Raw genomic sequence first — 21,819 nt, forward strand, 5'->3', positions numbered from 1 at the left:
ATACAGAAAATATACCGCACATTTTAATTTCTTTTTTTATCTCTCACACATTTATAAAATATCTCTTCTAAAGAAGCACTCCCCAACCACTTCTATTCCATAATAACAGACAATTATGAATACGTTTACTACCATATATTTTAGTATATCTACCTTTTAATTATTCACTAGTCAGAAACTACGAAAACTATTAACTATACCCAAATGCAAACTAGAAGCCATGTTCATTTTATATCTCAACCTATCATCAAATGATTCAAACTATGCGTACATAAAAAAAGAACGTATCACTTTCACTGTCTCCATCTCCTCTCCATTTAATCTCCAAACACTCTAGACGGCTTCACAGTACAACAACCTACCTCGACTTACATTCAAATCTACCTCTCTGTGTCAAAATGAGAGCACAACCTGCCCACATAACATTTCTGGGTTTCGTTTTATCACTTTTAACTTAATAACACATACATCTCCTACCACCACACCCCCACCTCACTATTTCCACAAAAAGTATAATTTGCAAACGTGGAACATTTTGTTTCTCACGCTCGAATACATTACAGACCCAAATTAACGCTTTACCTCATTTTCAAAACCATACAGTCCTTTAAAGATGACAAACTACACTTCTTCTTTGTGATAAATTCCTAAACATATATAAAGTACTTATTTAACAGGTCAAACTTTATTCATGTTTTATAACCATTATCAAACACCACACTTTACTAACACTATATTATTTTGAAATAAAAATTACTTTCAAACATCACCTCAAAAACTAAATCACTACTAAAGAACACATAACACACCTTCATTTCTAACTCACCTTTGTAGTTGGTATGCAGATTTCAAATGTCACACACGCAGTCGCATACAATTCTTTCTTTGTCACATAGTACATCTAAAGCCCCGATTTCAAGAATGGAACCAGTAATGGCACAATTTCTCTGTCGCTCCACACATAAATACATGTGAAGAACAAATCAGAATACTTAATTCCATCAACGACATTCCAAAACTTATCTCCATTGGTTAATTTCAAATTTTCCATGCGAAAAGCTACTTAATATTCCGCGCCACATACAGGTCACAAGTTCAACCTATTTTATCACCTCACTTTCTGGAACATTCTACGACACCTGCAGGTTAAAAGTTCATACATTTTTTTTAACCTAAAGATATAGTTTTGAAACATTTTATCGAACATTTAACGGCACGTGCATATAAAAGTTCATAATAGGGGTCAGTAGTTCATCAGCTGTATCCCCAACTCCAGCAGCACCTCAACTTACGCCCCCGGCGCCATCAGACCTGTAGGTCTCAGTGCTTTCCACTTTCCAAATACCAAATTCCTTTGATAGCCGCACATTTACCTTCACACTCCCTATATAACACCCCCTAAGCACCGTACACAAGTTACACTGTTCGAAACAAAAGTTCCTTCGAGTAGGTATAACTACATGCTGACACTACTTGGACAGATGTGGCACAGCGGCCAGAGCACATCACTTCACAGCATATGACACACAGTTTGGGCTCACACTTTCATCCCTGAGTCTGGCAGCAGCTCAGCTTAGCAGCATGAGACTCTAGACAGTACCTCACATATTTTCTATACCCCAGGGCTTTCAGACCAGTACAGTACAGGTCAGTAGTTCATCCTAGTAGGTATAAATACATGCTGACACTACTTCCACAGCTGTAGTGCAGCGGCCACGGCACATGACTTCACAGCATAAGACACGCAGTTTGGGCTCACGCGTTAATTCCCGTGTCCTGCACCACCTCACCTTACCACTATCAGTCTCTACGCAATACCTCACTAAATTTCCGTAGCCCAGCACTTTCACACTGGTAGGGGTGAATACTTTGCTTTGCACCCCCTCTATACAACACACGCAACAGAGGTTGCACTGCTCCTCCCCTCCTGTTTCCCACTTTTTTTGCTCTTTCTTCCCTTTACTCGCTTCAACTGCATCACAAAATGGCGGCCAACACTTCCTAGTTGCAACCGCTCGCAGCCAATCAGATGGCAGAATTCCCAAATATTGATATCTGTAAATTTCGATATTTCTCAAAAACTACTGAACGGATTTACACCAAATAAACAAAAGTGTGCTTTCTAGATGAATACCCTTCTCCCTGCCAGATTTGGGGTAATTCCGTTCACCTGTTCGACCTGTAGCCTTGTCTACAGTTTCCTATGGAAATTAACATGGAGACAACACGTTTTGGGACCCCCCTTTTTTCTCTGCCCCCCCTTGACGAATCACCCCCACTTTCAACATAGGGGCTGATATCAACAAAAAATTAGTTTTGAAAATTTCATGAAGATTCATCAAACCATGCCAAAGTTATAAGCAAAACAAAAAATGTTCTTCCTATGGAAACTAGGTCCTAACTATAACTTCCTACGGGCGCGCAAGCAGTTTGTTTTTTCGCCCGAGGTATCGGATTGCTCCAGCCCACCTCTTTAAGCACTGGCCAAGCAAGGGACACTGTCAGTAGGCAGCTCGTGACTTCACGAGGTGGCTGGGTTCATTGAAGTCAGGCCTTGACCCGGCTGAGCTGTGCCACTGAGGTTGAAACTTTTGCTGGGACTTGAGGAGGCTGGAGGAAATTATTTACACTAGACAGCGCGCCCTGATCTGCAGCACACTATTTCCACTTGTATTTTATTTTATCAAGCTTCCCCTCGTACCATCGGCCCAGAGAAGATTCATTCAGGGAGCTGTAGGTCTTACCGTAATACGGCAGGTGAACGAGCACATGACAGGGGAGGTGTGACCTTCTAATTAAGGGAGGACTGCAGACTGATTTAAAAACGGAGGCGTGGGGCTGTTTTCAGTGTGGCGGTGGCATCGGAGGAAGAGGATTCTGTTGAAATGCATTATGCCCAAATCCGCTTTTCCAATGAAAGACCTTCTCTTGTGAAAACCCTGTGTGGCCCCTTCCTTCTGCTTCACTGGAGATAGATATATATTCACTGAAAAAAACATAGGTTTCAGGGGCGTTATAGTTAGTTGGGCCCCCATTACAATACAAATATTGCCCCTGGGACTTGGCCCACCCGGGGGCTAAATAGTAACGAAATGTGGGAGCCCGCGCTTAGTTTTTTAAAAAATCTTGGTAGGATCCTCTGCAGATTTTGCTGATTTTCAAAAAAATAAAAAGACATTTTGGGTCCTTGTGGGACCTCCTAAGCAGGCTTAGGGGGATCAGGATGTTTCTACCCTTCCCCCTTTTCTCAGTTCTTAGACTGATTTCTTGTGCCTCGGTCCTATCGAAGCACAAGATGGCTGCCAACACTTCCTGGTTTGGAGTGTTGACAGTAAATTAGCATACAGCTCGTGATCTGGAGGGTGCGCGGATCCTCCGCAGCCATAAATATCGAAACTTTTTAATTTTGTTTTTCTCAGCAACTACTGAACAGATTTACACCATTTAAAAGGGATCTTTCTGAACCAAGGGCTACCTTTTTGTCAAATTTGGTGTAATTCCGTTCAGCAATTCGGGCTGTAGCCATGTCTAAAGTTTCCTATGGGAAATTGCATGGGGAAAACACGTTTTGGGACCCCCCCTTTTTTCTCGGCCCCGCTTTACGATTCACCCCGAAACTTTCAAAATAGGAGCGGACAGTGACAGGGCCAGCATCCAATGTACACTTTCACATGTACGCCGATGACACCCAACTTTACCTCAAATTACAATCCCCCAATGACATCCTGCTCCTGAACTCAACGATCAGATGCACCCAATCCTGGCTTGCTGATAATCACCTCAAACTCAATGCCCTGAAAACAGAGTTCCTTCTGATCTCACCTCCAGCGAAGATATCCACCACTCAAATTTGGCTTAAACTCCTAACCGCACTCAATGTCCAACCCACCATCGTGGACTCAGCAAAATCTTTAGGCATAACACTTGACACCAATCTCAACATGCAGCAACATATCAGCAAGGCAACAAAGGGAGCGAACTTCCAGATGCTAATTCCGAACTATAACTGGTGTGAAACCTATGTTTTTTTCTGTGAATAAATATATATATATATATTCATTAGAGTTGCCCCTGTGGAAAGAACACCAAGTGGATTAGATTTCGCCTTGATTTAATGAAATGCTGCAGTTACAACTCCAAAAACACCAGCTTTTTAAAGAATATTGTCCCTCGTCCAAACGCGTTTCAAGTTTCCTCTTCGTCAGCAGCCTTGGGACAGCAAGTGTTCAAGGCATAGCTTGTGCATATTTTATCCATTACGAACTTCCCTTTGTGGGTGTGGCCGCACCATCGGCCTTCTGGTTCGTGTAGTTCGCACTCTTACTCCAGTGAGTTTTGCCTTGTTATTGCTCATGGGTCATCAATAACCCCAGTGGGCGAAAGTCACACAGTTCTTTGGGGGTGCACTGCGTTCGCCGCATTTCACCACTTGCACCACCTCCCTTAAATCAAGGCGAAATCTAATCCACTTGGTGTTCTTTCCACAGGGGCAACTCTAATGAATATATATATATATATAATATATATATATATAATATATATATATCCCTTTTTGTACACCTCCGCCTCTCTTCGCTGTGCGAGGTCTGTTCCTATATATCTGTGTTTCAAGGGGCAATTCAGTGCTTGTGCTTGAGTTTGCCTTCGTTCTGCACAGCGGCGTTTATAGTGCACTTCGGTGTCTTTTCCTGCATCTTCTGCAATAAGTGTTCTTTGCGTTCCACTTCCTGGGGTGGTCCCCCGCTTCAGGATATTCTTTTCTTGAAGCTCCTGTACTACTCAGTCCCACTCTTCCGTGGGGGTGGGGGTGCATTTCCCCTCCCAGTCGGAGGAGGTGGGCTGGAGATCTGAGGTTCTTCTCAACAGTTATGTGGGTTCCTCTTCACAGCTCCTCTTCACAGCTCCTATTGGCACTTTCAGTGCCTCTGCTGCCACTCCCTTCGGATGTGTCCTTTTCTTTGGGTGTCGCCCTACTCTATGCCTGCGGGACAGCTCATCTGAGGCAGGTCGTCCCAGGTGCTGCGTCCTGCGTCTCTGTCTCTCGTATGTGAGTTCTCACCCAGGCCTTTGTGCTGCCTTGTTGGGCGGCCTGTGCTCATTTTGGCTATGCCACCTTGTTGTCTCCGTGGCTATTGGCTCTCTGCATGTTTTAGTGGTGGTCCGCATTAGCGTGCTTCAGTGTGATTATGACTAGGTGTGCACTTGGCGTGTCTTTTGTTCCCGCCTGTACTTCTGAGACCTTGCTCAGTTCCTGCCTCTTGCCCTTCGCTTTCTGGATGCTGCCTCTCTGGCCTCCCTTGCGTGGGCTAGCCTGGTAGGCTCTAGTTACATCTTTGCATGTTGTCTTCTAGCTTTGGTTAGTGTCAACTTAGTGCGCCATTGAGCTCTGGGAGTAGTCCTTCTTCCTCCCTTCATTGTGGCTCTCTCTTCTGATATGGGATATGGCTAGTGCAGTTTCTACATCTCATACTCACACAGGTATGGTGTTGTGCGATTCTGGCAGTTTTGTGATACCTTGTCTACCGCTGTCTTTTTCTCTTCCGATCTACTTAGGTTGCTGTCTGGTTGTTCCGCCACAGCATTCCCCATAGTCCGTCACTCTGCTGCCAGCGCAGTGCTTCGGGCACTTTCTGTTATTTTATCGCAGACCCACCTCCCCCTTGGGGTGTGGCTGTGGTATCTATTCTAAGTTAAGGAGTCTGCGGCTAGATGTCTCTCAGATGTACGAGTTTCTTACCTTCGGTAACGATGTATCTGGTAGAGAAGTTGTCTAGCCGCAAATTCCTTAACGCCCACCTATCCTCCCTGTTCTTCGAGGACCTTGCTAGGTGGGCTTCTCCACTTTGCCTCCATTCAGTTGCCATTGGTTTTCTTCCAGGGTGCTCGCATTGTTGCGCCCCCTTTAAGAATTACCTTATGCGGCTGCCTCCCTCCAAGTGGCTTCTTTCCTGTAAAATGGTGCTTTTTGATTGACCTTCATCAGGAGATTCTACATCTTCTCCTGTTTCCTTCTCTGCCTCCCACCGTATCCATTGACTCAGAGCTTTTGTCTCCTCTATAGTCGTCTTCTTTGGGGAGCTGCTGGGGTGTGCTTCGGCCTTCCATTACTGTAGGGGAAGGGCCATTCTTTTCATACCTTCTCGCTGTAGATTGCTGTTCTTACTGTGCTTCATCCTTCTTGTTCGGCACAGTTGTATGTGGTAATAACAGTCTACCTTTGTCTGTTGAGATATTCTTCCCTTTCACTCAGCCTTTAGGAAGGGTCTACGCGTCGCTTTGTGGGGTTCTTTCTCAGAGCTTTGTTCTGCCTTTACTACTTCACTTATGTGTAGACCGTGTCTGATACTGTCTTTTATTATGATGTTTTGCACCATTTGCCTTCTTCATTTTACAGATTTTTATCCTTCGTACACTGTTCCCATGCTTTCACAGTTTTGTTGGTTGCTGTGCGTTGTGCCGCTGAAAAGTTTCTCCGAAGAAAACTGTTAAATTTTTTGCAGCAGCACCATTGTGGAGAAGTGTGGCTCAGGGGTTAGAGGCGGCAGACCCGGAAGCTGAGATCGGCCCTGGACCAGGGTTCAATTCCCCACCTCGGCGGGTCTTGGGCTAAAAATTCCACGGACTCGATAATTCTCGCTCCGGTGCTTTCTCGACTCACGGGTTCACACTCTGCGACTCTGGGCAATAGCTTGCTTAATCTCCACAACGGCCCCTCGCGGCGGGATGCCTGGCTTTCACCTTGTGGATACCCTGCCGGGGTTATCTCACAGGGGAATACCAGGACGGGTTCCCTAAGCAAGCGCCGGGAAACCCACTGCGGGTAGCTGTGCGCTATATAAGCTCAAATACATTTACATTTACATTTACATTTACATTGTGCGCCGTGGGACGCCGCCACACAACCTCGCCCTGACATCGCGAATGGGCGTGACGTCAGCGAGGTCATATAAGTCCCTCCTGGCGCGCTGACGTCACGCCCGTTGGCGATGTCAGGGCGAGGTTGTGTGGCGGCGTCCCACGGCGCACAATGGTGCTGCTGCAAAAAAGTTAACGGATCCAGTCTGACACCTGGGGATACTCAGTTAAGTTAAGGAATCTGCGGCTAGACAACGTCTCTACCAGATACATCGTTACTGAAGGTAAGTAACTTGTACTTTAGGCTTAGGTATGAGTCAGAGAAACTGTTTAATACTCTTTAAAATGTTGCTGTCCAATGGCAAAGTCAAACTTGCGGGATCTATTGTTGTTGGTTTTCTGTTGGACCTCCATGGACCTCCATGGAAGTGTGGTTGGTGCACACCCTGTCTCCCTTGGGCCCCTCCCACCCATTGTCTGTTGCTCTCATGCTTGCGTTGTGTCCTTGCTTACACTCGAGCCCCCTTCTCTGAGAGGCTGTCTCCCTTAGGCCCCGCCCACCCGTCATCTATTGCTCGTCGTGCGTTGTGTCCTTGCCTCACACTTGAGACCCCCTTCTCTCAGAGGCTTCCGTCCTGTCCCACCACCGCAGCTAACGGCTTCCGTACAGCTTCTGTACAGCGCTTGTCCATTTGGGTGTTTTCAGGTAGTGCTAGCCTGCTGCTTTGATGGCTTCGGGGTGCTTTGAGTCATTGTAGGTAAAAGAGCAACGCAAACGTAGCTCACACAGTGCGTCGGCCGTGACCCCGAGCAGGCGCAAACCACTCTGCACTGGGGAAGGAAGGGTGAGGTCCTCGCGCACTGTTGGACTTGGCCCTTTTTGGCAGGTTTACCTCTAAACTTTTTGCCGTGTCTGTAACCTGGTGTTGGTGGTTTTAGTTCTCTGGGCACTTTAGCACTGTGGTCCAGTGTAAAGTGCGTGCACTCTCTCTGGGTACATGTAGTGAGATTGGCCTGCCCTCACGTAGGAATGCATAAGTGATTTCCTGATCAGTGGGTGTCAGTGGTAATTCATGGTATGGGGGGAGCAGAGTGGTCGAGTTTAGTATGTATGAAATGGTGAGAATAAATGCTGCGCATTGGCATTTCTGTGTGATATGTGTCTGCCTGATGTGAATTGCATGTCTGGCTTTTGAGTGACAGGGGCTGTGACTCCAGGAGGGGCAGGGTGAGTCAGCGCTAGGCTGAATGGGACATTTGCATTTGGAGTAGGTGGGAGGAGAAGTCCCTGGTCCCTGAATCGGATTTTACCTGCCCTAGTGAATGCTGGCTCCGACCCTGTGGTGTGTTTGATGACAAGCCCCCACCTAACAATAGGGAAGAGGAGCCTGGTAAACAGAGTGCTCCAGAACCAGTTGGAACTGGTTCCCCCAAGCCATATGTACTGCAGACAAAGGGAAATGGTGTATAAATGTAGGGGCTGTGACCCCATGAAATTTGAGTTCCTTTTCTGGTGTACTGTTCTTGACGGAGGGGGCTTGCTGCTGCTGGGGCCCAGGAGGAACCACCATGGGAGCTTGCTGGAGGGCCCTGTGTGCTGGTCTCCCTGGGCCCAGCTGTGCCCCTGGACCCTGAAGAACTTTCTGCGCACCCCGGAATGCTATATTTGGATTCCCCAAGGCCAGGGGAGCGCTTCATGCCTAACATGCCAGCAGAGAGGAGGAGCTGGCATATGCAGTGCTGGGCTGCATCATAGGCGCTGGGCTTTATTTCTTAATTTCCCCTTGAGGGAGGAGCGCTGGAGAGTCGCAGCACTAGGCTGCACGTTGCTGCTGAGGGAATCCCCAGCGTAGGGATTCCCCTATTATGCCGATGAGGCAGGAGCCCACCCCGCATTTTTACCAAACCTTGCCGCGTTTCGAGTGGAGAGTGGGTGCCCACCCCGCACTTTGAGCCTTATTCACGGCGGGTGCCCACCCCGCACTTTGCCAAGAAGAGAAATCACTGCTGTGGCCTGTAAGCCAGGCAGCTGTACCTGGTTGGCGTCATGGCCAGCCAGCCGCAAAGAAGACGCAGAGCGTGCTGGGGGAATGAGGCGGGACCCAGCATGCCGTCAGAAGCCCCTAGAGGAGACAGCAGCTGAGAGCCGACCAGGTGGAGTCCGAGGCGGGAGCCTTCCCTGCCTGCATGTCCTGGTGAGCAGCGAGAGGAGTCCTGAGCAGCCCAGGTGAGTGGGGCTTTATTTTGTAGAGAAGCAGACGGCAGGAGAAAGGTTGTCTACTCGAGGCGGGGCTCCCGTGACCAGACAGATCCCGGAGTGCTGAGGACAACTGGGACTTCCCCGTGGGGAGGAGGGGCTGCCCTGTGCACCGGCCCTGCGAGAGACTGAGACCGGAGGTGCCTACGAGACGGCTCCACCGGGAGAACAACAGTGACTGCCAGCCAAAGGAGCGGAGCTCTCCTTAGAGAGCCCGGTGAGTGGGGCTCAGTTCTAACTTGGTGGGGGGTGGTGTCGGGGCACATTGTCGGTGCCCACCCCTTATGGTCCTACTGAGGGCCCCGTAGTGGGCGTGCTGGTTCACAGCTGTCCTGCAAGAGCGATGGGCAGCTGCAATGTGGGGGCCAAGTTCTTTTTAAGTAAAAGAGGGGTGAGTACCCTCCATGCCCCAGCGCATTTGCGCACTTTGTGGTCGTGGCTGAAACAGCCAGGGGACCCTGTGAAAGGTGCTCCCCCAACCCCCTCTCCCCAGAGACCCTGACATTTTTGGGGCAAGAGGCATTGGAGCCCGAGTAAGGGCAGTGGGCCAGAAGTCAGGGTTGGATACCTGGTGAGTGTACTTTGGTGCATGCCTGGTTGACGCATAATTGTGTTTTATGCCTAATGAAAATGCCATGTTATACCTCAGTGCCATATGGTGAATACAGTGCCTTTCTGGGCTGTAACTAGACAGGATGGTTACAGCTTTTGCCCTGGTTGAAATGTGGTACTATGGTGTATTGCTGGCTATGTTTCGTAATTCCACTGTACAGTGTGCACCCTGCTAGCAGTTCATAAGGTTCCATACTAATGAGATTTAGGTATAATATGTTTATACCTACAGAGGTGGCGCAATGTGTTTGGGCCTAATGTGATTTATGCATAATGTGGTTATACTAATGTGATGCCTAATGTAAATGTCATGCTATGATATTTAGGCCCAATGAGAGTGCATAATGTGTTTATGCTAGTGATAATGCCGAGGTCATTATTATACCAGTAGTTACTGGTTGTTTAATTACTTGTGCTTTACTATCTTTGTGATCGTTCTGACTATGGCTCGATTGGCCCGGACATGTGTATATAATCCCCTGTGAATATTTCCGGTGGGCGCAGTGTAAATGGGTTCTTATGTTTCTAATGTGTTTATGACAATAAAAAGGTGTGTGTGTGTGTGTGTCTGTGTTTGTGTGTCTCGCTGCGCAAATGCTTTACACGTTGCCTCTGAGATAAGCCTAACTGCTCGTGCAAAGCTACCAAGGGGGTGAGCAGGGGTTATCATCAGTGTGTAACTCCCTTGCCCTGACTAGAGGTGGTTTCTGCCTGGCGCAAGCCTTGGCCAACCAGAAAACCCACTTCTAACACGCACTTTTTGCCCGACTTTTAGGGTGCAATGCGGTTACCCACAGACTAACAGTTTAGCGCTTCATTTCATTCTTTGAGACTCTTTGCTACTGTCTACATTTGATCCTTTTGAGTTTCCTTTAATGTAATGTTTCAAAAACTTTCCCTTAAGTTTAAGTACGCAGCGCCTTGCAGATAACACACGCCAAGGGCTTAAATCACAAATCAGTTTCGTGAAATAATGGATTATGTATTTACTCTGCTATTTTCTTTGCATTTTTTCAGTTTTTTGCGCTGACATTGCCGTTGTATTTACTCTAATCCCCCCCACCTTCTAACATATATTTGTCAACCTTTGTCTCAAAGAGCCTTTCTGATAACCACCCTCTGCACAATCCAAGAACGCCCACATCACTCTAGTGTTTAGCAACACAATGCCTTACTTGCCCAGCTCATAGAAGCTGCTTTCCCAAATGTTCAGCGCTGTTGGGGCAGTGGGCCCTCAAATAAAAGAATGAGGGCGTGTACTCACCAAATACCACAGAATCTCTGTCTACCTGGGCAGCAGCAGGGTCGCCACCCTCGGTGCCCGGCCTGGTGGGATGGAGACCAGTCCTGAGGCGGCATGGTGGGGGCGCTGATGCGCTCCATGGGATGAGCTTTGGATCCTACACCCGTAGTTGTAGATCTTTGAAAAAGAAATAACTTGTTGCTTGGCTTCTGTGTCATGCATACAAAAGCTAGGCAATTTGGCAAGTGCGAAGGTTGTTGTGCCAGTGTTTTGGTTATCCCTGAGACCGAGACACACTGGAGTAGTTACTGCAAGCGTCTGCCCAGCTGAGCAGGATAGGATATCTGGGGTCAGCTGTCCCAGAGTCATGGCAGGGCTCACTACTGGTAGCACTACACAACAAGCATTTGCAATGCAATAGCTCTCGCCTTTGCGAGAGTTTAAGCTATAGGCATTGTAAATGACAATGTCTTTTATTTATTGGTTTTAAAAATTAAGACATGAATAAAATACATTGTCATTTACAATGCCAATAGCTCAAACTCTTGCAAATGCGAGACATATTGCATTGCAAATGCTTGTTTCTACATTTCCCACTCCCTATTTTTTTATGCATACTGAAGAGGACTCGAATGTGTTACCTATCGAAGGGTCTAACCTTTGCGTGGATCCTTGCGGGAGCCCTACCCTTTAAATGTAGACAACAAAAGTGGCATGTTTTCCTTTTGTGTGAACAGGTTTCTTCTGCCCATTCCTGGCCTTAGCGAAACCCCTTCGGCGAAGGGCTATTTTGCAGTTCCTGTTCTTTTTCACTGTCTTGAGATCTTACCTCCTTTAAGCACTGCCGACTAGCTAGGGTTTGTCTTGTCTCTTTCACAAGATCCAAAACTTGAAGCCCTTCAACAAGCTGGCCAGAAATCCCCGAGATACAATCAAAAATTCTTTTAATGTAATTTGTGGCCTATTGGTAGTGTTGGCCTAGATGGTGTCACCTGTGTAGTGCATGGTCGGTTTCAGGTCATTGTCATTGAGTCATGCAGTAGGTCTCTAGTCATCACAGCGATTTTTATTTTAGGCATAAATGAACAAGCCCAGCCACTGGATGGCAGAAGAATGTACAACCATTCTAAATGGTGTTGCAGATGTATGATTGGCAGTCCTATTAAGATGATCATGGACATAAACATCTGCTGCTGCTAGTCAGTCTGTCACAATTTTCAATTCTTGAAAGGTCAGCTCAATCTTCCATGGACTGCAGTCATTATATAGAGTACAGCAGAAGAGGGGAACGAATGGGCTATTTTTTTATTTTATATTTCAATCATTTTATTAAAATCACAATTGCACAAATAGAATAGCCTCTCCTACAAACACCATATATAAATCACAGTATTAGATCCTCAATTCATGCATCATTCACGGTCCCACATGCCCCCGACTGCAAGAGAAAGAAAATGTACTGCTTGGGAGAACATAGTATAAACCATTCTCAGTAAAATTGCACATCTGTCACAAAGGTCCAAGCGGCCCTGGGGGAAAGGGAGGTGGCATTATGAATAGTGTCAAGTAGGCCAGAGACAAAAACCTGTCCTCCTCCTTCGTCCCTCCCAGAGGAGGACACACTGGTCTAGTTAGGGCTAGGTTTGCCATCCAAAACAGTGTGCAAAACACTACATGGTATATGCCACCGTCTCATATTCTAGGGTTTTATTTATTATGTTGTCCACAAACGCCTTTGTGAAGTCGCCTTGTAAGAACACAAACTAAAGAGCATTTTTAGGCTGAAGTCTGGGGAGAAAAAGCTTTACTCTCTCCTGACAGCAGTCTACGAATTTTACTCTGCCTCTCTGCAATATGTAGAGCCTCTTCACAGTGCCCTCTGCTCTCACATTGTTTCTACCCTTTTACATATGGTAGTCTGATGGTAATGGCCACCTTTCAAGTCATTCTCAAGATTTAGCAGGTCTCCTATAACTGTACACATTACTCCTTGTAGGGGTTCAACCAGTCTCTGTGCAGGATCTCCTAAAAACGTAATCTGGGTCCCCGCATAGGTATTACAGATTTTCAATTTTAGAGTGCATTGATACAAAGGTGTCAATCACAGTAGTTTTGAATGCTCGAAAGCTCTCTATAGAAGCTGCTACCTCTTTCATTTTCTGTTTCTTTCAAGATGATCCTTATCACTTCTTACTCTTTTTCTACTCCGATCACTCTACTTTTTATTCACAACAGTTTCTCCTCCCAAATTCTCACAGCTCTCTCAATATTATTTTATGTTTTCATCATTCCAGCCTTCATTGCATTGATGGAGTGCAGGAGAATTTGTTACTTAGGCATGAGTTCTTTCTCCCTGCTTGCCTTCTCTAAGTTCTCTCCCTTGTCCTTACTTTTTGCCTTAACTTGTGGATAAAAAAAGTCCTATGTCTTTCATTGCTTCTCCATCATGCTCTCTTCAAGTCCCTAGTTAGTACTAGATAGCTCAAGGCCAGAACATCAGCAAAAACGATCTGCATAACATCTCCCAGGTATAGCGTCCCGGGCGGAAAAGCAGGCTCTAATGAGGTCACCCGCCATTCTGCCTTGGTTTGAGCGATTGTTAGGCCAATCCTCCTGGCTATCCTCACTGGTTGAAGCAGTCCCTGGACACCCTCCAGAGAGCCACTGTGGTCCTGGCTATACCACAGTGCTAGGCAGGTATGGCGCTTCCACCCATGCCCTCAATAGACCCAGTCAAACGGCCTCTATCTCCTCCCGGCGCCCTGCGGGCCTGTCAACCACAGGTCTGCAATCGGCTGCATCAGCAGTAGTCTATCGCTGGCTAGCGTGATGACAGGCACACCCACCTTCTCCATCACTGAGGCACATCCTTAACTAAATGCACCGTTTCCTCTATCCTCTTCTTGACCTTGGCGGCATCGGAGCACCCAGCATTTGCATCCAGCTGGGGAACTTGAGTCATCGTCAAGAGTTCCAAAACAGCAAAGCCATCTTGGGTTCTTGTCGACACCGCCCCATATATATATATTTTTTTTATTGTTGCATTCATGTGATGTAAAGAATGAGCAACATTTCTTAGTCAAGGTGTGCTATGCTAGTGGGCTGCATTGCAAGGAGTTGTCCAGTTCACACTTCATGTTTGCTGTGCCTGTGCATTATTTTGCGCAGCCTACTGCTGTGCGGCAAAGAAGGTTTGCTAGAATCAAGGCACCAGCAGGGATTTTAAAAATGCTGAATCTAGGTCATACCAAACTGTGATTTGTAAATGTTATACAGCATAACTCAATGGGAATGATTTGTAATCTGGCTAATGTCAGTGGGGGACGTTCAACCTGAAAAACATTACTAGAGAAGGATGCTTGTGAGTAATAGAGACCACCACTGTTTAATTGTGTTTTTCTCCCATGCATTTTTCCAGATGTAGTAATAATTTTAGAGTTGACACTCTTCATTCAGAGTTGTCTTGAGGTCTCTAGAGGGAGTAAAAATGTGAAGCATCTTTTAGAGCAACATAACTTGTACTTGTACTCAGCTGTTCATCTGCTTAGTCAAGTGTGATATTGAATCCAGCAATTTGTAGAGAGAAGTATCTTTCTGCCACATGCCATCCCCACAATTATCTTAGAAAGCCATCTCTGGAATTAAACTATTTTCTAATAAAGATTTTTTTTGCTCAATTGTGATGCGTTATATTGTCAAAATTCCTATATTTTCTCCTAAATATTATATATTTTTTTAATAGGGGAATTCTAGATCAAGTGCATCTTAACCTATAGACTTTCTTTGTAATGTAGAGTCCCAAACACAACTCTCTGGCATTAATATGCATTTTATGTTGCAAACGACACATTAATGGTCTGAGTTGGTATAACAGTAATAGTATAATAGTAAATTCAGAGTTGTGTTTTTTGAGATTTGGGAAGAAGGTTTATAGTTGTCTTCCTTTTTATTTATTGTCAGATGCTTTAAGCGGAAACAGTATATTTTCCTACAATTTATAAAAGGAACAGTTAAGACTAGGTAACTTTGTTTCAACAATGTATTTGATCTGATTTGTATATTTTTTGCTTTCAGTTTTGCACAAAGACCCAAGGCAGGTCTGTCTTTGTCTTCTGGAACTTGGTCGCCTTGTGTCAAGGTGTGTATTTTTAGTATAGTAACTCTTTCTATCTCAAATATAAAATGAGATGCTATTTAGAGTATGTGCAAGCCTCCCCAGAATTTAACGATGAACATGAATATTACCTCTGCTCGTGTTAACCATATTTAGAATGTATTTAATTATAAGGTTTGGTAGGTTTTCTTATAATAAATACATTGATTTTTACAAATAGTCGTTTACACAGCTCTGATGTTTCTACTGAGAGCAAAGTTGTACTTCTGTATTGAGTTTAGAGTAGTCTTTTAAATGTAAATTATGCAAGATTGTTTATGCTCTGTATCTTTGGTAGTCTGTTATCCAACACAATATTGAACATGATTTAATTGGAGAATTATGGTACCTTAGAGGACTAGATTGTATGTGTAAATTCTTTATTAGATTTAAACATGGGGATGAAATTGAGCTGCTCCCAAGTGCATGCCTAACAAAGTCTTGCTTAATGTTCTGGATAAAAGTTGACATAAGAGGTTGTAGGTAGCGGACTACCACTTACACATCTTTTATTTAAATTAAACATTATTTATATAAATATGCATCTGTCTCTTTGATTGTTTTCAAGATATGGAGTTGAACCTCCTGTTCTAGTCAAACTGGAGAATGAAATTGAATTTGAAGAATCAATACTAATTTCGTCAGGATCTGTAGTTCCATCCAGCGCCTCCAAGTCACCTTGTCATCATGGAGAATTGCATGAAGCGGTAAGTCTGTGTTTTACCAGATTAAAATAAACTGCTTACTCATTCATATTTATTGGCAATTCAGTTTGCCGTCGTTTGTACAAACATGTTTAATTATATAGAATTTAAAATTATACTTATCTCCCCCAGCAGCGTCTCTTAACCAGTGCACACTTCTGTTCCCATTAAAAGCATCTTCCTGTATTTAGCATTGTACAAAATATATTAGTTAAGGTGTTAAATGTAGATTCCTGGTGCATAACTCGACTTTTCATTTTTTGCTTGTTTGACCTTCGCTTTGCTCCTGAATAGTTCATATTGTATTGCTATTTGAAGCTGCCTTGTACTTTCCCTAAGGATTACTGCAGACATATACTAAATTTGATATTCCTTTAGCATTGTGTAGGCCTAAAAAGTTACACGAGCTGATCCTAATGGGCGTCATTCTAGTGGCAGAGCTCAGAATCTTTGTGTTTGTCCATAATGCCATTGTCCTCTGCCATTTCGTAACCTCACAAAGTTGTGAGCTTCCGAGTGCTGTTTCCCCTCATCCTAAACCCCTGAAGTGAGTAATGTTCTACAGTGTCCGTGCAGCATTGTTTACTGTCCAAATACCCCATAAACAAATCCTTCGTCCTTTGAAGCTATTGTTTGAGGGATCTGCATGCAGTTGTCCTGTTGTATGTATTGGTGTGTTTTTAGGTGTGGTTAACCTCATTTACTTATCTAGAATTCTTGTAGGAAGTTTGTGTTCATTGTAACTCTCCTTGATTTTTACTTTTCTTTTCCACACAGTTCTTGACCTGAATTAGACTTTTTGTGCTGAGTTCTCAGGGTTACATTTATCCATCTGATGTGGTGTCCATTATCAAACATTTAATGCCAAACCATGTATTAGCTTTTTAACCATGTCTTCAATGGCACTACATGTAGTTTTAAGTTACATTAATAACGTTCCTTAGTGTGTTATTTAGGCAATGGGCACAGGTGAGGTAGACATTGCCCTCCTCCATCCTTCTGCTTCTCCCCTCTTTCTGTGTTGGGAAACCAAAAACGATTACGTTTGTATGTGCCTGCTGGGCCACTAGAGTCAGAAATTCTCCCTTCCTTCCAAGGTGCTTTCTTTTAGTACAGTGGAGGAAGTTTAAGTTGGGAAAAACTAACTGGGGTTTCAGCCTACTCACAGGAGTTTTCAGAGTTCTTTTTCGAGGGACAATAGCTCAATTGTGATGCCTACAGATGTTAACGCAGGGGAAGCCTGCCCTCATTTAACTATAAGAATGCGGAGTACTTAAAAGATGATGTAAAAGAACTCTGAACATTTCGGGACTCCCAGTGCTTTGGCCGATGTGCCCTTCTGTCCCTGGCTACCAGTCATTCTGTAATGATTGTGGTTACTACTTTATCCTGTTGCTTGAGTCGTTGTCGGGGAAAAGAGTTGAGTCATATTTTAAATCTTTGAAAAATTGTCATCTAAAAAAAATCCAGAAGAGTAGCTGTGAGAGAACTAGAGTATTTGAAATAACAGTGGCTAGCAGTCTCTTGCCGGGTTATACCGGAATTAGCCTCGTTTAGGGACCTGTTCTACTGTAATCTCCCCCCAAAAAGTCTCTGTACGAAGTGAGAAAAGAAGTGGATGCAGCTTCTTTCATTAAGAGTTTTATGTTTTGTTTATTCCTCACAAAACTGCCAGTCTGTGAATGCATTATGGTTGTTCCAGATTTTGACCATGCTAACAAAATGAAGGATTTGAAATGTGGTGATAGTTTGTCAGTAATGTAATGAATGAGGTGAATGCAAAGTAAAGTTGAAGTTCGGCAATTAATCAGGGGAATGTAGATAAGGGATTTAGGGTAAAAACAGGAGAACTGCAATCTTACAGGAACTTATCAGAAGAAAGCAGGTGTACATCCAAGATTGAAGAGCAGAACATTAAGCAGAGAGAAGAGAATAGGTCCTGTAATCAGAAGAGGAAGGAAAGAATTTGTCAGTCGTCTGTAGGCAGATGCCTGGAAACCCTCATGGGTGGCATAGCGCTCTATAGCTCTACAGATCTACTGATTGATTGATAAGAATGTAGTTCTAGTTGATAACAGTGAGTTAATGAGATGTATAGAGACAAAAAAGAGAGGTGTGGGGCAGCTGGCGGGGATACACCACAATGCACATGGCTGATGCCTGAGAGAGATTTAAGTGCACCACACCTCCTTCGCAAATCTCTGCAGTTCTGGGTGTGTCAAAGTAAGCTTGCCAATGGATAGCTCCCCCTGAACTTGTAAAGTTTCCGATATTTGAAAAAAAGAGAAGCCGGAGACGCATGTCCGATGTGTCAAACGCATTGCTCGAAATAGTGTGGCGATTCCAGGCCTCGATTGATGTGACAACCAGTAGGGTGAAGAGAGAGGCCTGTGGCTTAAAGAAATCTCCCCCAGTAAGTACAGAGATAGGCGAGGTAGGAAAGCACAGAGATGTTACAGAAACCACCTATAGGAACACACTGCGGGAAGTGCTTGTGCTGCTGATTGCTTATATCTCAGCAAGCTGCTGCCTGTGCACAAAACAGCCCGAAGCATCCCGCCATTGGCAGTAAGAAAGGGACCCTTCCTTAAGAAACTTACCTGTGCCCTGCCGCTTTTGAACTGGGGTAGTAGCATTATTGTCTGGTAGCCACCATCTTGGATTGGATTGCTGCACATCATGAAAGGTCAGGTGTGCAACCATGAAGCTGTAGAGACGTATATATCCTCTGACACTCTGTAGAAGAAGAGTGCTCGAACATGGAATAGTTTTGTGAGAATTTCATTCCGAAGCTCCACAATATAGATTTACCCGATTCTTGAGTTTCAAAGAGCATATCACATAAGATCAACATAGTGAAACCTACAACCAACCCCCAGATTGGTTATAACGCGTCTGATCAGACTTCAACACACTATAATGATCCTCCGTTCAACTAAGAATCATGGGATATTTAATTACAAAGGTTCCAAAATTACTCTCATAGCAGACTTTTCTCAAGAAACAAATACTCTTTGCAAGAATTGTTTGTCATTACGGCCTGGCCTGAAAACAAGTAATACCAGATATGGTCTCCTCAGACTGTCAGCTATGCTTTTTACCATAGTAGTCCTTCTCCCATGACATACCTCCGTAAAAAAATTGTTCTCCAGAGATTTTCATTTTTTTTTTTTTTTGCTCTTCTATAGCGCACGGCTACTCCATGGAGTGTCCCGGCGCTTTGGCAAAGAGAGATAGAAGAAAAGTACACAACACAACGCCCTCCGCATGGTGGCACAGAATTACTGGGAGAAGAGCCAAGTCTTCAATTCTCTTTGAAAAGCAAGCAAGTTGGAAGTAGTTCTCAAAGCAAAGGGAAGCTTGTTCCAACAACGAGGTGCCAGATACCGGAAGGAGCGACCTCCAGTACGAGCACGTCTGATGATGGGAACAGCGGCTTTGGCCTGCAGAGCGGACCTTAACGACCTCCTGGTAGCATAGAAGGCCATCCGCTTCCTGAGATAATTAGGGCCAGTTGAGTGGAGAGCTTTAAAAGCCAGAGTCAAGATCTTAAAAGTGACTCTCTTGGCGATCGGAAGCCAGTGAAGTCTCTCAAGCAACTCCGATGCTCGAGCCCTTCGCGGTAATTCAAAGATGGCTCTAGCAGCCGAATTCTGCACGACCTGCAGGCGTGCTAGGAGATATTTAGGAAGGCCTAGATAGAGAGCATTCGCGTAATCAAGACGCGAGCCTATCAAGGCCTGAACAATAATTTTTTTGTGATGAAGGGATATTAGGGGAAGAAACTTCCGCAGCATTTTCAGAACGCCAAAGCACTTTCCTGTCAGCCCTACAATCTGGGGTCTAAAAGAAAGATCAACATCGCACAAGACTCCCAGATTTTTAGCTTTTAGCGAGGTATCCTCGGGCGGAGACATGTCACGAGGCCACCAAGTCTTCCAATCGGGATCCGGAGGACTTCCGAAGAAAAGCAGCTCAGACTTGTCTGAATTACACTTCAAACTATGCCTCTGAAACCAGTCAAACACGGCTTCCAGACATTCCCTGATCCGTCCGCTGTCAAAGTCTTCACCCTTGTTACACGTAAAGAGTAGCTGGGTGTCATCAGCATAGGATATGATCTGGGCACCAAAAGATTCCGCTACCGCCGCCAGAGGGGCCATGTAGATATTAAAAAGGGTGGGGCTCAGGATGGACCCCTGAGGTACCCCCACCTCCAGCGGCGGCATTTCAGCAGAAAACGGAGGTGCCCAGACCACTTGTCGGCGGTTGGTTAGAAATGACTTAAACCATTTCCACACCGTCCCACGAAAGCCGAGCTCCCAGAGTCTTAAAAGGAGACCGTCGTGGGGCACGGTGTCGAACGCCGCCGACAAATCCAACATGACCAAGATGGCTTTCCCTCCTCCATCCAAAGTCTCTCGGATGGCATCGGTAATCTCTAAAAGAGCTGTCTCCGTGCTGTAATTCGCACGGAAACCCGATTGGGAATCGTGCAAGATGTTGTTGTTCTCTATGAAGCTGGATTTGTGTTTTTGAATCATTACAGAAGTAATTTAGCTTGTTTAGACATTGCTGATGAGGACAAATTTTTCTGGACATAATTTTTAAAAATGGCGGATGTGTTGAAGTGATGATGTAATATTTCGTAAACCATGAGACGCATATACTTCATTTTGTTGTCAAAACATAGTTTGTGGGTCAAGTAGTCTTGTAGAGACGGAAAAGAACTCCTCAGAGCAACCCTTCTGCCAGTTTCCGAAATGGCAGCCCTATAATTATGTGTTTTAGCCATCATATTGGTAATTTGTTTGGATATTGTTTTTGTTTCAAGTTTTCCGTTGATTCAAATTCGTGAACATGAGCACAGCAGGTGGTACCAGATGATCTTTACTTCCTGACAGTGTTACTAACTACAAAATCTGAGGACTCCTACAACAAAGAAAAATGTGTCATATGCAAATCTAATCCGAAAGAAAAGCTAACATCAACTGCGGCTGGAGTGAGGAGAGTTCGAAATGCTTCAGATATATGGCAAGACGAAGCTTACAACGTGTATAGCACTGAGTAGAAGTACTTAGTGTCCCCCTGTTGCACTCCCTTAGACGGTCCAGGCGGGCCTTAAACATATTCCACAAATACATTTCTCTTTAATTTTCCAAAGATCATCCGGATTTATTAGTCATTATAATTCATCCTCATGATACATCTCATTGATGAATGAACATGTTCAAATTAGCCAAGCATATCCAATTTCAGCATTCTGTTAATTAATCCCTTCAATAGTCCCAATGCATTTCGAGTCGTGAGACTCTTCGTCAGGGGATAATTTACCTACAAATGCAATGAGCATAATCAAGATCTAGGCAAGGAGCCTTCAGGCTAGAAAAGTATTTGAACATTTAACATGTTTACGAAATATGACAAAAATAAGAGTTTTTATGCACATAAGACAGTGGTGACTGAAAGTGTAAATCATGTTAAGATATACAAACGGTGCGAGTTGATACAGCGTGTTTAGAATGGCTGTGTAAATAAAGGTCCGAGCGTGCCACTTTAAAAAGTGAAAATAAGGATTTAGTGAATGGTGCCCTCGGTGTTAAGCGGTATGGGCTGATGAAACGAGTAAGCCAGCTAAGTTCAGGTGGATATGTGAGCGTTCAACAGACTGGGGCATTGAAAAAGTGCCTGGGATAAATGAACTCCTGTAAATCTTACCTCAAGTAAACAACATTGCGAAAACACGGTCAGGGAAGTTTAACACGGTGGCATTTCTATAATAGAAAAATGGAGTACGCATGTAAACAGATGCTGCAATTTAAAAGAACGCGTAAACCCGAAATTAACATGGAGCACTGAACAAGCGCCTACCTGTACTCTAGTCGCGTGACCTCAAGAGTGAAATGACCAGCAGGTAACGAAGTTGAACTGCGGTGCCGAACACCAGGAATATCAATACGTCGGGAGTCTGTGAACAGCGCGAACGGACTAAAGA

At 44.7% G+C, this 21,819-nt stretch overlaps 1 protein-coding gene across 1 annotated transcript in view; it reads left to right on the forward strand.

The window, feature by feature from the left end:
* The window catches only part of GAS2L3 (growth arrest specific 2 like 3), a 234,627-nt gene that overhangs the window by 170,278 nt on the left and 42,530 nt on the right, over nucleotides 1-21,819 (forward strand). The window contains exons 7-8 of the mRNA XM_086918027.1: nucleotides 15,042-15,105; nucleotides 15,689-15,827. Of these exons, the coding sequence (XP_086774153.1) occupies nucleotides 15,042-15,105; nucleotides 15,689-15,827 (203 nt within the window). The remainder of the gene's footprint in view (nucleotides 1-15,041; nucleotides 15,106-15,688; nucleotides 15,828-21,819) is intronic.

The sequence above is a fragment of the Lissotriton vulgaris genome, chromosome 1_1, assembly GCF_964263255.1.
Source record: "Lissotriton vulgaris chromosome 1_1, aLisVul1.2, whole genome shotgun sequence".
Lineage (NCBI taxonomy): Eukaryota > Metazoa > Chordata > Amphibia > Caudata > Salamandridae > Lissotriton > Lissotriton vulgaris.